The sequence below is a fragment of the Lemur catta genome, chromosome 9 (genome assembly GCF_020740605.2).
Source record: "Lemur catta isolate mLemCat1 chromosome 9, mLemCat1.pri, whole genome shotgun sequence".
Classification (NCBI taxonomy): Eukaryota; Metazoa; Chordata; class Mammalia; order Primates; family Lemuridae; genus Lemur; species Lemur catta.
This window is the reverse complement of record NC_059136.1, coordinates 84,051,712-84,067,009: the sequence shown is the minus strand read 5'-3', so window position 1 is coordinate 84,067,009 and position 15,298 is coordinate 84,051,712. Positions and strand designations below refer to the sequence as shown.

Here is a 15,298-nt window from a genome sequence, read left to right as displayed (position 1 = left end):
TCTCGTTGGATTAATACTGGTTGGCATTCTGTCACTTCACCAGTGAGATAATAAATAAAGGAATCTCCTCATCATGCAACTCACTCATTCATCCAGAAATATTTATTTAGTACCAACCACATGCTAGGCAGTGTTCTAGACTCTGGGAATACAGCAACGAACAAAACAGACGAACATGGAGCCTGATTTCCAGTGCTACATCCCAAGTATATCACCTTGGCTGCCTGGCTTGTAAGATACTTAATCCTCAAACAAACTTCTCAATATTTACATCTTTAATAAAGAATGTGAGCATTAATTAAGTATGGCATTTAACTTGGAATCTGTTTAAAGTTAGTAGTAAACTGTCACCCATCACATATCTGCTGATGCCTAAGGTGTCTGTCTGTTACCAAAACACAGATGCCTACAAGAGAAAGGTTTATGTACAGCACACCAATTTCAGACAAAATAACTGGTCAACTCATACTCTGTTAGTGGACCTGGCCAACAAATGACCTAATTTTCAGTAACTGTCTATGAGAAGGAAATGTCTTTCCCAGGTTTTTCAGAGGGTGTTCTTAGAGCACAGCTTCATATGACTATGCCACTGATGAATCACCCTCTCCCAGCTTTTCAGCATTTAGCTGGCAACCAAAGCAGCAGGTAGTTTATAGGCAGCAGAACTGCTTAAAAAGAGTGGCCTGGTTGGCATGGAGGCATAATGTCTTCCTTGTCCTCTTTTCAGCATCTTGCACTGTTGACTCCTCTATGCTAGTTGGAGCTCTCATCTTTGGATTCCAGGCACCCACCACCCCTACACTGGGAACGCTTCTACCGTGTCAGGCTAGAGAAACATATTTGGATGTCATCGATGTATATACAGAGGTTGAAACTTTCTGAGTTAATTGGACATAGATGGAAAACACAGTAAAAAAAAAATTAACCTGGGATTTGACTGTAATTAAAAGGAGGAAACAAGAAAAAGAACTTTGAAATACAGTAGAAGAAAATGGTTACAGAGGGAATACAATGTTAAGTCAAGGGGGCATGCAGAGTTTCAGTAAAGCTATGTGATCAAATTTAAAACTAGGCTAAAGAGAATGAATGGTAACTGTGTTATCTCATCCACAGTTGTTTTATGGGTTTGTATAAAAACAGTGCAGATGTGTTAGCATGTCAAAATCTATAAGCTCTAAAAACTTTTCAGATTCTAATTTTCTGAAAAACTTTTGTAATTTTTCTCCTAGATGGCTGGCATGGAAGTTGGGAAAAAGATTTTTGCTATTAATGGTGACCTAGTTTTTATGAGACCTTTTAATGAAGTGGACTGCTTCCTGAAATCATGCTTAAACAGCAGAAAGCCTCTAAGAGTCCTTGTGAGCACAAAGCCAAGGGAGTAAGTTGCATGATTTATGTGGGATTTTGAAAAAATTACACATAGACGAGTAAAGTAGAAAAGTTAACTAAGTGTTTAGAATTGAGCATCTTGTTGCTTGGAACAGTTATATTTCGCCAGCATCACTAATACGGTCTTTAGATGATGGGGGAAACCACTTTGCTTATGATGATAGAATGCTTGATACTCAGATCAGATAGTTTCAGTAGAAATAATGCTTTTGCTTTGCTGCTTAAATTTGCCTGGTCTGGTTGGGTTGAGTTTGACTGTGAGTGAAGAAAATTAGCTGAACACTTGAGAATAAAGAACTGCATTCTCCACATTCAGCTACAAGAATTTCTGGCGCTATTAGTAGTAGATTAGATACTGTTTATAATTAAATGCTCATATGAGACAGAATCAAGACTGAAAGACACTCCATGATTGCATGTACTTAGTAAATATGTCCATTTCTTTTTAAAAAGTTATATCTATCATCTACCTATGATTAGAAAAAATTCACGTTTAATGTAGAAAACTTAGTACAGATTTTTCTAAGGAAAGATATTTTTCTTATATCACTAATAAATAACCACTATTATTATGTGTTTTTGAAATTCAGTGTTGACTTTTTAAAGTATTGATACACATATACACAATCATATACCCACCAAGTGGGCCCATGCTTTGTACACTGCTATGTGATCATTCTTTTTCCTATTAGCAACATATTATGGATATACTTGCAAGACATTGGATTTTCTTCTGCAAATCTTTTCCATCAATGGTCTAGTATTTCCTTGTCAGATTTACCATAAGTTGTTTAACCAGTCGATTAATTGAAATAATGCATATAAAGTGCTTTAGCTTCTATTAACAACTTACCAAGTGGTCTGAAACAGTGTGACTTAATGTAAGTTACTAATTTAGGAAGACTGGGCTAGAGGGCAGCAAAGAACTGTAACACTGTCTTCCCTCTAGATCTAATTATGGTTATTCCTCCCCCTTAATCCCACCCGGCCTGGGATAAGGCCGTCCTAGTTGCTTACCTCCTGATACTCTGTGAATATTTGAAAGGAATAAGAGAGTAGCATTCCAAAGCAATCTTTAGGCCCTCCCTAGGGTGCCCTGATTTAATCTACAAACACCGGTCCATATGGTCATAGATGTTTCAACAGCTGGGAAATATTGGGGCCATCAACTTCAAATCCTCAGTCCTAGAATTATATGAGCAGAGTTGGAATCTGTGTCTTCTGACTCTTCCCTCAGTGTTTGTTGCACTGTGTCTAGAATCCTAGATTCCAGGTTCAAGCCTCTTTTCACCATTTGCTAGCTGGGAGTGTTACCTCAACATTCTCATCCATAAAATGGGGATAAGAGTGCCTATGACATGGAGCTATGAAGAACATTAAATAAATTTAGGTTTGTAAAGAACTTTAGTGAAGTGTCCAGCACATAGTAAGTATTCTAGTGATGTTATATATGATGCTCTTATCTGTGTTCTTGTTTCATTTTGTTTCATTGTATCTTTATTACATCAGATAATAAATTTTTTTGAAGATGGCATTCTCATTTTTCTTTTTAATTTGTTTGAAATTTATAACTTTTCCTTGATGTCCTTATTCTAATGTATGAGCTTATTGAGTATCCTGTTTGGAAGGAAACAGGCACAAGTATGAGGGGTAAACACAAAAGAATTTTCTTTTGATTCTAGCTGTGTTTTATATTTGATAACATCAAGGAGTTTTTCAAAAGGCTTTGTAGCAAATAATTTAGTACATTTATTTTCTGTAGGAAATAGAGCTTTCCTCTTGTATACATTTAATTCATCTTTTAATAAACAATAGAGTGCTCTCACCAGGGAAGCATGTTCTCTAAAGATCATTTTGTTCGGGGAGTTCTGACATGTTGACCAAAATGCATCTCCTGCTATTTCATACAATTTTTGTTAAGAACAAAATAGTAATCCTCTTGAAGATTAGAGTAGGATCAACCTTCCATAGCAATATTAGGAGGACAGAAAAACCTGGCTCAGAAAGAGTTGAGAGACCACTATGACTTACTCATAATCCAAAACAACAATAATTCACTGTGACCTGAAAGCTCTAAGTTATTTGAGCAAAAGTGAACTCCCTTTCATAATATATAGGAGCATGAACTGCCTCTTGTTTTTGTTTTACAGTAGCCAGAATATGTGTTTATTCCCTTTTTTTCTTAGTTATCTTTCATTGTCAGGTGTATCTTTGCGGGCACTGTTAACTAAGTGCTATTCAAAGGAAATGGATACAACTCGTACACCAAAAGGTGTTTGATTAAGGATGAAGTATAAGTTAATTCTATGATCTCTATCCCACATACATACAGATCACTTCATAATGTTATCACCTAATTTACAATAATACTTTCGAGTTTCCCCAGAACAGACAGTTTCCATGTCTATCCCCAGATGCCTGCCTAGGCTATACTTGAGGTTTGAAGGCAGCCTCTGTCCTCAGGCCTAAATGCAGTCCGTGGTTTTCTCAAGTGTTCTGGGCCCACCATCGTGCTCCAAGGGTCTCTAACAGCTATTTCATAAGCCGTAGGGAGGTCCTGCTGCATCTATCCTCAGACTCCATGTAGCGTGCCCTTGAAATGCTGCCGACATGTATTTCATGATTAATTAACCTTTTTGGAAGCACTTATTTCTTGGGCATCAGTGTTATTCATAAAAATTTATTGCATTGTATTCCATTTGTTTTTACTCTCTACTGAGATTTATTATACTCATTTTTACTGTTCTGATGTTCTGTCTCATCTTGTGCTCTCTGCTTTGCATTGTTGCTATCTGATTTCTGGCTTCCTTTGCTGAAGTAACTTATTTATTAGTGTCAAATTGGACACCCCTCGCTGGTTTGCCATGACAGCTCACTCAAGTCTCTCATCCCTTCATCTTCTTTGTTTATGTAGGTTCATTGGAAATATTTCTTCTTTTATTCCAGTTTACCTTCTGATCTATTATTCTTTTTTAAATTTCACTGCATAAATACCAAAGTTAATCATTTTCTTAAATTATTTTGATGTAGTGATTGACAGATCTGCTCTTTAAGCTCATTCTTTTTTGTGGTTCTTTGATGGAGGTCCCAATAGGTAGAAATATTATTAACTCTGTGTTTCTTTTATATTAACTTTTATAAAGAAATTTCACGAGGCACTCATTTCTTTTTTGTAACAGTCAACTAATGAGAGAATCTTCCATTTTATTAAGTACCTACATAGCTGATAGTGCGGTGCAGGGCAGTTTACCAATGGTATCTCTTGTAATCCCCACTGACACTCTGCAAAATGAGTTTTAATAGCTCTGTCTTTCCGTGGAGTTTCTGTGAAACTTTCTGCATCAGAGAAGTTAAGGAGCTTATCCAAGTTATCCCACTATGAAGTGACCACATGAAGACTCAAAGCCAGGTTTCTCTGACCCCAGAGCCTGTTCCTTTTGCAGGATATGCTATAGAACAGCTGTGTTCAGTTTAGAGCCTTTGCATTGCTTCCTGCTCTGTGCGTGGGACAGGGTAGGGACCCTGATTGTCCCTGAAGCTTTCTAGCCCAGTGTCTCTCACATGGTGGACCCTCGATATCTAGTTACTGAGAGAATGCATCAAGGTGTAGAAAACAATTGTTTTAACCAACTGTGGATTTAAAATTCATCTTACCTTATTTTCTGATTGATTTTAGGACAGTGAAAATCCCAGATTCAGCTGATGGCCTTGGATTCCAGATCCGAGGATTTGGCCCTTCAGTAGTGCATGCTGTAGGAAGAGGTAAGAAATCCAGCTTGTAGGGTAAACAGCTTTCCAGCATGTCTTGGCTGTTCCTTACAACGCAGCAATGTATTTAAAACATGCATAATCATGTTGTTCTGAATTTTCTCATTAATCGTATTTTCACTATATTAACTCATTGGTAGTATATTCTGTAAACAATATTTTTTAAAACTCTTAAAAATTCTAACACGTATTTATCATTGTTAAAAAATTGATACAAGAGTGATGTCTCAATATCACTTTTCTACACTTTTCAGTTTATCCAAAGGATACAATGATTTTAAGGATGTCTGTTTGTATTTTTCTTGATTGCAAATAATTGTAATTTTGTCAGTATTCTAGAGATGTGAATTTTGAGGTTTAAGAATGATCTGTGGACTTTATAGCATGTTGCTATATAATTCCTTCAAGTACTGCTATAAACTTTGATTAACTCTCACCATAAAAATACATTTTAAATTAAATTATTTTAGTGGCTAAAAAGTTGTGTTTATATTTTTTTCTCTTTTTTATTTTATTTTTAGTTTTTAACATTTATTTATTTACTTTTTTTAGAGACAGGATCTCACTCTGTCACCCAGGCTCGAGTACAGTGGTCTGATCATAGCTCACTGTAATCTCAAACTCCTGGGGTCAAGCAATCTACCAGTTTCAGCCTTCTAAGTAGCTGGAACTGTGGGTGTGCACCACCACACCCAGCTAATTTCTCTTTTTATTTTTTGCACAGACAGAGTCTCACTGTGTTGCCCAGGCTGGTCTCAACCCGCTGGCCCCAAGCAATCCTCCTGCCTTGGCCTCCCAAAGTGCTGGGGTTATAGGTGTGAACCACTGCACCCAACTCTCTTTTTGTCTTTTAGGCAAATCAGCTATTGACATCTCTTGTTATCATATGTATTTTTTTATTTTATACTGACACTAGTAATGATTGAAGGAAATAACTATTAGATCCCACATTGCTAAACATAATAAATAATTTGCTGCTCTGGAAAGCAGTGTCACTATAAGCATAAAAAGCATGTGTTTAATGAACAAGGGGCGTGTATGCTTTATATTTTTGAGAAATGTAAAGTCTCTTGATATAGTCACCCAAACATTTGACAGGAAAATTTTGAGAAGGCATTGCCATCAGAATCACCTTTATTAGGAACACACTAGCTAGACCTTTATTAGATTATAACATTGCTTTCATTATTATGTATATGATTAAAAAATGAATCTATTCCAAAAACTTTCTTTTCGTTCAGATTTCTAAACCATACAGATTGATAGACATGTAAAACCTTCCTAGTAACTCATTAAATATAAAACTGAAATGGGATATTGACACATCAAATGTCTTCTTCATTTTTGCTAAGCAAAAAAAGGAATAAATCACATTAATGGTGCTATAAAGTAACTGAAAGCCCGAGTGCATATCTTCCCCTATTACGATATCATGTAAAGAGCAAGATTCTACCTTTGGAGCTTAGTGCTAAGGTTGGCCTAAGTCTGGTTTCTGGTGCTTTTTGCTTCTGAAGAGTAAAAGACAGAAATGCTCACATGCTTCACTTTCAGACAGACACTAAGTGAAAAGATGTGATTCTGTGGTTTCTTTCTGGACCGTAATTATGCCATAAGGAAAGGAGATTTCTTTCCAGCCAGCCTATTCCCGTGGTGGGTCACTGTGGTCACTCTGGCCAGCATCGTCAAGGTCCCTCACCCCGAGTCCTCAGCTGCAGCCAGGCCCTGCATTTCAGCTTCGGATCCAGCTAACCGCCGCCTTTGCTCTTTCTGTGCTGTAGCTGGAAGAAACTACCATGGTTATGGGATTAGTGTCTCCCAAGTCACTGATGCGTCTGGACCCATATTACTGCTCAGCAGTTGTTTTATGTGTCCTCGATCAGTTCTTTTTCTCCTCACAATTGCCTGCCATGGTAGGAACTTCCTTTTTCTACCTCATAGACAAATGCACACTCTCAGGAATGAAGCCTTCTGAGTCTTCCATACGTGCTAAGGTTCAGACTCCTAGGACTTCACATGAGGACGGCACAGTTCAGCCCTGCTGGGGTCTCCAATCCTGTCTCTTGCAGCCCCTCACTCCAAGCGCACAGCAGCAGCATGGCTTGTATGCTCCCAGGGGCCAGGTGCTTTCTGAAGCAAGGTCCTTTCTCAGGCTGTTCTCTCTGCTGGAAATGTACCTCTTTCCCCTCCCAAGACTCAATTCAGTGCAGAAAACCACTTAATACTTCTGGGGGTGAATTTTAGTGAGGACTACTAAAGAATGAAAAGATATGTTCTTGAATATCAATTATTTTGTTAAAGATGTTTAATAACTCCTTAATGAGAGAAATTGCTCATAAAGTCTCATCTAACATTTATTAATTTTACAATTATTTGTATTATTTATATGGGTTGTATTTATTTATTGAAGAAAGCATGCTTACATTTGCTTTTTATATTTGTACAAATTTATGGGGTACATGTGTAATTTTGTTGCATGTATAGATTGTGTGGTGGTCAAGTCATGGCTTTTAGGGTATCCATCATTCAAGTAACATATTAATACATTGTGCACATTAACTAATTTTTCATCATCCACCTCCTTCCCACCCCTCACCCTTTTGAGTCTCCACTGTCTTTCATTCCACTCTCTACGTCCGTGTGTATGTATGTTTTAGCACCCACTTATGGATAAGAACATGTGATATTTTACTTTCTGTGCCTGGCTTGTTTCACTTAAGATAATGACCTTTAGTTCCATCCACTTTGCTGCAAAAGACATGATTTCATTCATTTTTATGTCTGAATAGCATTCTATTGTATAATTATACCACATTTTCTTTATCCATTCCTCTGCTGATGGACATTTAGGTTGATTCCATGTCTTTGCTATGTGAATAGTGCTTTGATAGACATATGAGTGCAGGTACTTTCTTGATATATTGATTTCTTTTCCTTTGGGTGGATGCCCAGTAGTGGGATCATTGGATTGAATGGTAGTTCTATTTTTAGTTTGAGAAGTCTCCATACGGTTTTCCATAGAAGTTGCACTGATTTACATTTCCACCAACAGTATGTAAGAGTTCCCTTTTCTCCACATGCTTGCTAACATCAGTTATTTTTTTGTCTTTTTAATAATAGACATTCTAACTGGTATAAGATGATACCTCATTGTGGTTTTAATTTGCATTTCTCTGATGGTTAGTGATGAGCATTTTTTTTCATATACTTACTGGCCATTATTTGTTGTCTTCTTTTGAAAAGTTTCTATTCATGTCTACCAAAATGTTCTACCAGACATACAAAGAACTAATACCAATCCTCCTGGAACGTTCCAAAAAATTGAGGAGATGGAATTCTCCCTAACTCATTCTATAAGTGCAGTATCAACCTGATACCAAAACCAGACAAGGACACAACTAAAAAGGAAAACTACAGACTAATATCCCTGATGAACATAGTTACAAAGATCTTTAACAAAATACTAGTAAGCCAAATCCGACAGCACATGAAAAAGATAATATACCACAATCAAGTAGGTTTTACATCACAGATACAAGGATGGTTCAACATATGCAAATCAATAAATGTGATACCTAAGCAGAATCAAGGACAAAAATCATATGATCATCATCTCAATAGACGCAGAAGCAGCATTTGATAGAATTCAGCATCACTTCATGATAAAAACCCTCAACAAACTAGGCATAGAAGGAATATACCTCAAAATAATAAAGGCCATATACCACAAACCCACAGTTAACATCATACTAAAATTTGGTGGTCCCCAACCTTTTTGGAACCCAGGACTGGTTCCATGGAAGACAATTTTTGCATAGATGGGGTGAGAGGGAGCTGGAGCTCAGGTGGTGACATAAGCGATGGGGAGTGGCTGTAAATACAGATGAAGCTTCCCTGCTTCCCTTGCTCGCTGGCTCGCTGGCCCACCACTCACCTCCTGCTGCTCGCCATCCCCTCCTAAGTTTCATGGAAGACAATTTTTCCACACACAGGGGTGGGAGTTGCCGAGCTCTGCTGCCAGGTCCCTAGCAGGCTGTGGCCTGGGTGTTGGTGACCACAGTACTAAATGGAGAAGAGTTGGAAGCATTTTCCCTAAGAACTGGAACAAGATAAAGATGCCCACTTTCACCATTCCTATTCAACATAGTACTGGAAGTCCCAGCAAGAGCAATCAGGCAAGATAAAAGGCATTCAAATTGGAAAAGAGGAAGTCAAATTATACCTGTTTGCTGATGATATGATCTTATATCTAGAAAACCCTAAAGACTCCACCAAAAACCTCATAGATTTGATAAATTAATTCAGTAAAGTTGCAGAATGCAAAATCAACATACAAAAATCAGTAGCATTTCTATACACCAATAAAGATCTAGCTGAGAAAGAAATCAAGAAGCCAGTCCCATTCACAATAGCTGCAAAAAAGTTAGCTGGGAATAAGTTTAACTAAGGAGGTGAAAGATTTCTGCAAGGAAAACTATAAAGGACTGAATTGTATTTATTAATGGTACTTTAATATTTATTTGATCAGACTATCAAATAACAGTGATTGGATGGTTCTGAGAAATCTTAACTCACTGGTTAGGATGTTACTTCCATATTTAAATCCATCTTTATGCAAAGAAAATTAGTAAACAGTTGACATTATCTGATTAATTCTGTTCTTTACAAATTCTCCAGTTCTTGACCGTTTGTACATATCGTGAACTCTTATTTTTCTTAGAAAATTCGGTCCACTCATAGTTGCTAATTGACTTGATCTTTTTTCCAAAGAATTTCTTTTTAGTATGTCTATTAAATTGTTGGCATTTTAAAAAACAAAGGTGAATGCCACTGAAATATTTACAGGTTTTGTAAAGTAAGGTAAACAAGGCATATACTTCTGGTCTTCTCATTTTACCATTATATAGGTATATCTAGAGAATTAGATTGACTAGACATTTGCAAGGGAAAATAACTGATTAGCATTATAAAGGTCACTTTGCAATATTCTTTCAAATTAATTTTTAGGAAGGTAAGAAATATTCTGTTAATCACCATTTGAAAGGCAAGTTAAAAAGTAGAAAAATGTTGAGAGGGCATTGCTATCAGAACCAAGTTTATCAAGATCATGCTAGCGAGATCCTTATTGTATTTTAAAATTGCCTCCTTTACTGTATCTGTTATAAAAATGAATCTTATTTCTGAAGTTAGTTTTGGTACTTTTCCCATTTGTATTTAAAGGAACTGTGGCCGCAGCAGCTGGCCTTCACCCTGGACAGTGTATTATCAAAGTAAATGGAATCAATGTCAGCAAAGAGACACATGCCAGTGTCATTGCGCACGTCACAGCCTGCAGGAAGTACAGGCGGCCGATGAAGGTAAGCTGTGCTTTGGCTCATCTGGACCTGCTTGAACACTTGCGTGGAAGACCTAGAGGACAGCATGGGATAGTGACTCAGGTGTTTGTGGTTTCCAATTCTAGGTTTGAATTCAAACATGGCATCTGCATAGTTCATTATAATTGATTTGGTTTAAATGGTTACATTTTATTATTACAGTTACTATCATCTGTTTAAAAAGAGCTCTGGAACATTTTTATTTTCATTGTGATATAAATGTATCAAATTAAAATCCAAAGATATGAACTGTTTTCTTGAGCCTTGTGATTGCTTTAGAATATATAATGATCACTGTGTGTCTGTCTGTATATATGAATTATAAATACTTATTCTGTTTATTATAAGACTTCTATGAAAAAGTAAAAATTGTGGATTTTATAGGGTTTGTGATTGACTTTTGGATGTATTTATTTAGGTGACTAGATTTAGCTCTTAAAAGAAAATACCAAAATGTACTTGCCATTATTTAAAATTTTTAAGAACTATCCTTTGATCCACAAGTGCCACAGAAAAATAAAATTAGGATCCTAATTCATAAGCAAAGCTTTTATCTCATGAAGAAAAAGTGAGTATTGGACTATAAGAGAAAAGTCTCTCAATTTAGTCAACTAGATGCAGATGGAACTTTAAAGGAGAAGCCTTGTATTTTATCTGTCACACAAATTGAAATATTCTTTTCTGGATTTGAGGATAGGACTTCATGTCCAAACTGGGAAGATAAATGGCCATTTTCTCACAGGCCAGGGCTGATACCCTGCAAAATCCTGAACCTACATAAAATAGCTGATCAATTTTGATTACTAATAAGGTCAGAAGTAGCATAGTAAATTGGAAGTTACACACAGACTCATGTGTTACTCCGGTTGGTAGTAACTTGATAAATATTTGTTGAACTGTATATTGAATGAATTTTTAAAAAGACTCTTCTGAAATCATCAAACCTTTGCCCTTCTATCAGAATTTTAATGAGTAGACAAAGCGATTTGAATTCCATTCCTTTTCACTTTCCCTGCCTGTCCTCTTGGAGAGGTGGTGGTCAGTGAAATGCTTACGGAAAGCAATAGTGGACAGAAACACCCACGGAGTAACATGCTCTCTCAGGTATCCATGGCCATGACACAGACCACAACGAAACGTAGTGACTTAAAACAACAGTAACCGATTATTTCTCTCGATTCTGAGGACTGGCTGGGGGTGGTTCCTGTGTGATTACTGCGGTGGCTGCGTTCTGCAGGAAGCTGACTGGGAACCTCACCCCCAACCCATGGCCTCAGGCTCCGCGTGGCAGGTCACCGTCCAAAGGCCCTCTTCATGGCCTTCCTTCCCAGTCCCCAGCAGGATTTTCCTTCCTGCCTGGTGTCTGCATTTCAAGAGGGAATACTATAGGCCATAAACCCTCTGCTGAGGTTGTGTTTGTACATGGCTAAGCCCAGGGGCAGTGTGGGATACCAGGGGCTGTGGTTCATTGACAGCCACAATGGAGCACAAAGATGTATTTAAACAATCAACTATTAACTAGCAGTTTAATGATTTATGACAATGTAATAATTAAACACAATTGTGGAACTGGCACAAGAAAAAGAATGGGTGATACATATTATATCATGCTTCAATAATGCTGTTCAATTTGATTTATCATCTTATCTAGAGAAAGTATGAACCTTAAAGTAATACAACCCTTAAAGCATTTATTTGGTAGCCATTTCATATCTCTTGTTTCTCTATGTAAGATTAGAACTGCAGTTTTAATTGAAATATAGTATGATTTAAGACATGGAAGAACTAAAAGATAGTTACATGACTTGGGAACCCAAGGAGACAAAAGGTGTTTATCCATTTTCACGTTCGTTTGATTGTAAAAAGCGTTAAGTGCGTTAAGATAAATGTGACTGCTAGGAGAACAATTTAAATGGTTTGTACAATTATATATAATTGATTCATCAGAAAACTGTCCATCTAACATTTGTTTTAACATGTAATTGAAGCATTTATTAAGACATTTGGGAAATATATCCTATTTAAAAAACATAACTTTTGGAACATTAACTTCAAAGGTAAAATTTGCATAACACATGTCTTTGGAAGATAAAAATTTAAGCTTAAAAAAGTCAGTTTGTTAAACATAATTGTCATCAACTTTCTATTAGTTTCTGATGTTGATTTTTCCTCTCTTTCAAATTTTATTATTTTTTAAACAAACTAGAGGAATAAATAAGATGGTCAACTCTCCTTCTGAAGTAGGTTTTGAAACGGACATGCATTTTAGGAAGCACTAATACCTCTGAGGTCTCTTTTCCTCCTCATTTCCAGCAAGATTCCATACAATGGGTTTATAATAGCATTGAGAGTGCTCAAGAGGACCTTCAAAAATCTAACACCGAGGCCCCTGGAGATGAGGCAGGGGATGCTTTTGACTGCAAGGTAGAAGGTAGGTTCCTTCTGTTCCTTCTTTTTCTCCTCACCTGCCTGTAATATTCTTTTCCACTGTGCCTGTGCCTACTCCGAATATTGAAGGTCTTATACATTCAAGCCACTTCCTTAAGTCATTATTGCCAAATAGATGTCATGTCAAATATGTAAGTCTGTGGTTCCCAACCCCTGGGCCGTGGACCAGTACTGGTCTATGGCCTGTTAGAAACCAGGCCACACAGCAGGAGGTGAGTGGCCAGCCAGTGAGCAAAGCTCCATCTGTATTTACAGCTGCTCCCCGTCACTCCCATCACCGCCTGAGCTCCGTCTCCTGTCAGATCAGCGGCACTGTTACATTCTCATAGGAACTTGAACTCTACTGTAAACTGTGCATGCGAGAGATCTGGGTTGTGTGCTCCTTATGGGAATCTAATGCCTGATGATTTGAGGTGGAGCTGAGGTGGTGACGCTAGCACTGGGGAGCGACTGCAAATACAGATTATCATTAGCAGAGAGGTTTGACGGCACAATAAATGTAATGCACTTGAATCATCCCGAAACCATCTACCACCCCCCTATCCGTGGAAACACTGTCTTCCATGAAACCTGACCTTGGTGCCAAAAAGGTTGGGGACCACTGATATCAGTAATGATAGCTAGTAGCTAGCATGTAATAACCATATCTATTTGTTAGGCACTTTATGAAGTGTTTTATATGGATTATCTCATTTAGTCATCAAAAGAGAAAAACTCATAAAGTAGGTATGACTCACCATCATTCTCTTTTTAGTAGAGAAGAAATTGAGGCCTATACGGGGTAAGGGACTTTTCCCAAGCCAGTTAAGGGGTCTAGTGAGGATTCATACCCGAGTTTTAATGTGTTTCCTTGTGTGGAGTTTCCATGTGGTTTAGAACTTGCTACTCCAACGTGGCTCACAGCGTGACCTGGAGCTGGATAGAAATGCAGGACCTCAGCCCCCACCCTAGGGCTACTGAACCAGAGCCCCCATTTGAGCAAGATCTTGTCTGTGTGCATAGTGAAACCTGGGAAGCTCTGGTCTAGAAGTTTGTTTTAAAAATACATTCTTGATTCACATTATGTTTATTGTATTTTAACATTAATAGCAAGGAAAGGGAAACTAATGTAAAAATGAGAGAGAAGGAGAGAGGAACAGAGGAAGGACAGATCTTTTGAAAAGGATTCTTATTTCTGGCTTCTCAGTGGAGCAAACCAGCAGACTGCTGTATTCAGTGGCTTCTTTGTCAGGGGTGACTGAGGCAGTTCAACTTAGGTCTGCATTTGACAAATACCTCGAATTATTGTTGCAAAACTTTTTCCCAGAAGTCCTTGAATCCTCCCTTACATTCTCCTGTTGTATTTCCACTTATTGGTGGTGGAAGTCTCTGGGCATTATTCTTGTACTATTAGGTTCTTGCAAACCTGCACAGCTGGAGAATTCCCTATTCTGAGCTGTTTTCACTCATGACACTTCTGGCACATTTGTGTGTGGGGTTGGGGGCAGGTTTGCCCCACACCAACAAGTTCACCAACTCTCCTGACACCAACTGGGTGTCCTACAATTCACCTTAGTTCTAACACAGGCCATTAGCAGAGATCCCACAGGTTAAAGGCTCTGTCCCACAAGACTGCCCCCATTTCAGACACCTGTCACAAGTCTCTGGTTTTCACCTGTATGTCTGAATAACTGGCTATAAATTCAGGGAGTTCCCACACCCTTTCCTCGAGTTCAATTATTTGCCAGAATGGCTCAGGGACCTGAGACACTTTACTGTCACTGGTTTACTATAAAAGATACAACATGAAGAGCCAGATGAAGAGGTGCGTAGGGCCAGGTCCAGAAGGGTCCCTACTGCAGGAGCTCTGGCCCCGGAGGGTTGGGGCGTGCCACCCTCATGACATGTGGATATGTTTACCGACTCAGAAGCTCTCTGAACCGTGTCCTTTGAACCCTGTTGTTTATGGTTTTTTATGGAAGTTCCATTTCACAGACATGATTGATTAAATCATTGGCCATTGGTGATTGAACTTAATCACTAGCCCCTCTCTCCTCCCCAGAGGTCCGAGTGTAGGACTGAAAGTTACAACCCCCAATCACATGGTTGGTTCCTCTGACAACCAGCCACATTCTGAGGCTGTCTGTGCTCAATATGTCACTTTATTGGCATCCACTTGGGTATGTTTGAAAGGGGCTTATGGTGAATTTCAGAAGACGTCCCTATTACACTATCACTCAGTAAATTGCAAGGCTTTTAAGAAGCTTTCTGTCCGCAACGGGGGCCAAATACCAAACGTACATTTCTTACTGCATGATACCTGTACACACTGCTTATATGGG

The 15,298-nt window shown here is 38.1% G+C and overlaps 1 protein-coding gene across 3 annotated transcripts in view; it reads left to right on the top strand.

Annotated features, from left to right (window-relative positions):
* Positions 1-15,298, top strand: part of PREX2 (phosphatidylinositol-3,4,5-trisphosphate dependent Rac exchange factor 2) — a 274,675-nt gene that overhangs the window by 128,175 nt on the left and 131,202 nt on the right. For all 3 annotated transcript variants that reach the window (XM_045560617.1, XM_045560618.1, XM_045560619.1), the window contains exons 18-21: positions 1,230-1,378; positions 5,066-5,151; positions 10,375-10,511; positions 12,843-12,960. In XM_045560617.1, the coding sequence (XP_045416573.1) occupies positions 1,230-1,378; positions 5,066-5,151; positions 10,375-10,511; positions 12,843-12,960 (490 nt within the window). The remainder of the gene's footprint in view (positions 1-1,229; positions 1,379-5,065; positions 5,152-10,374; positions 10,512-12,842; positions 12,961-15,298) is intronic.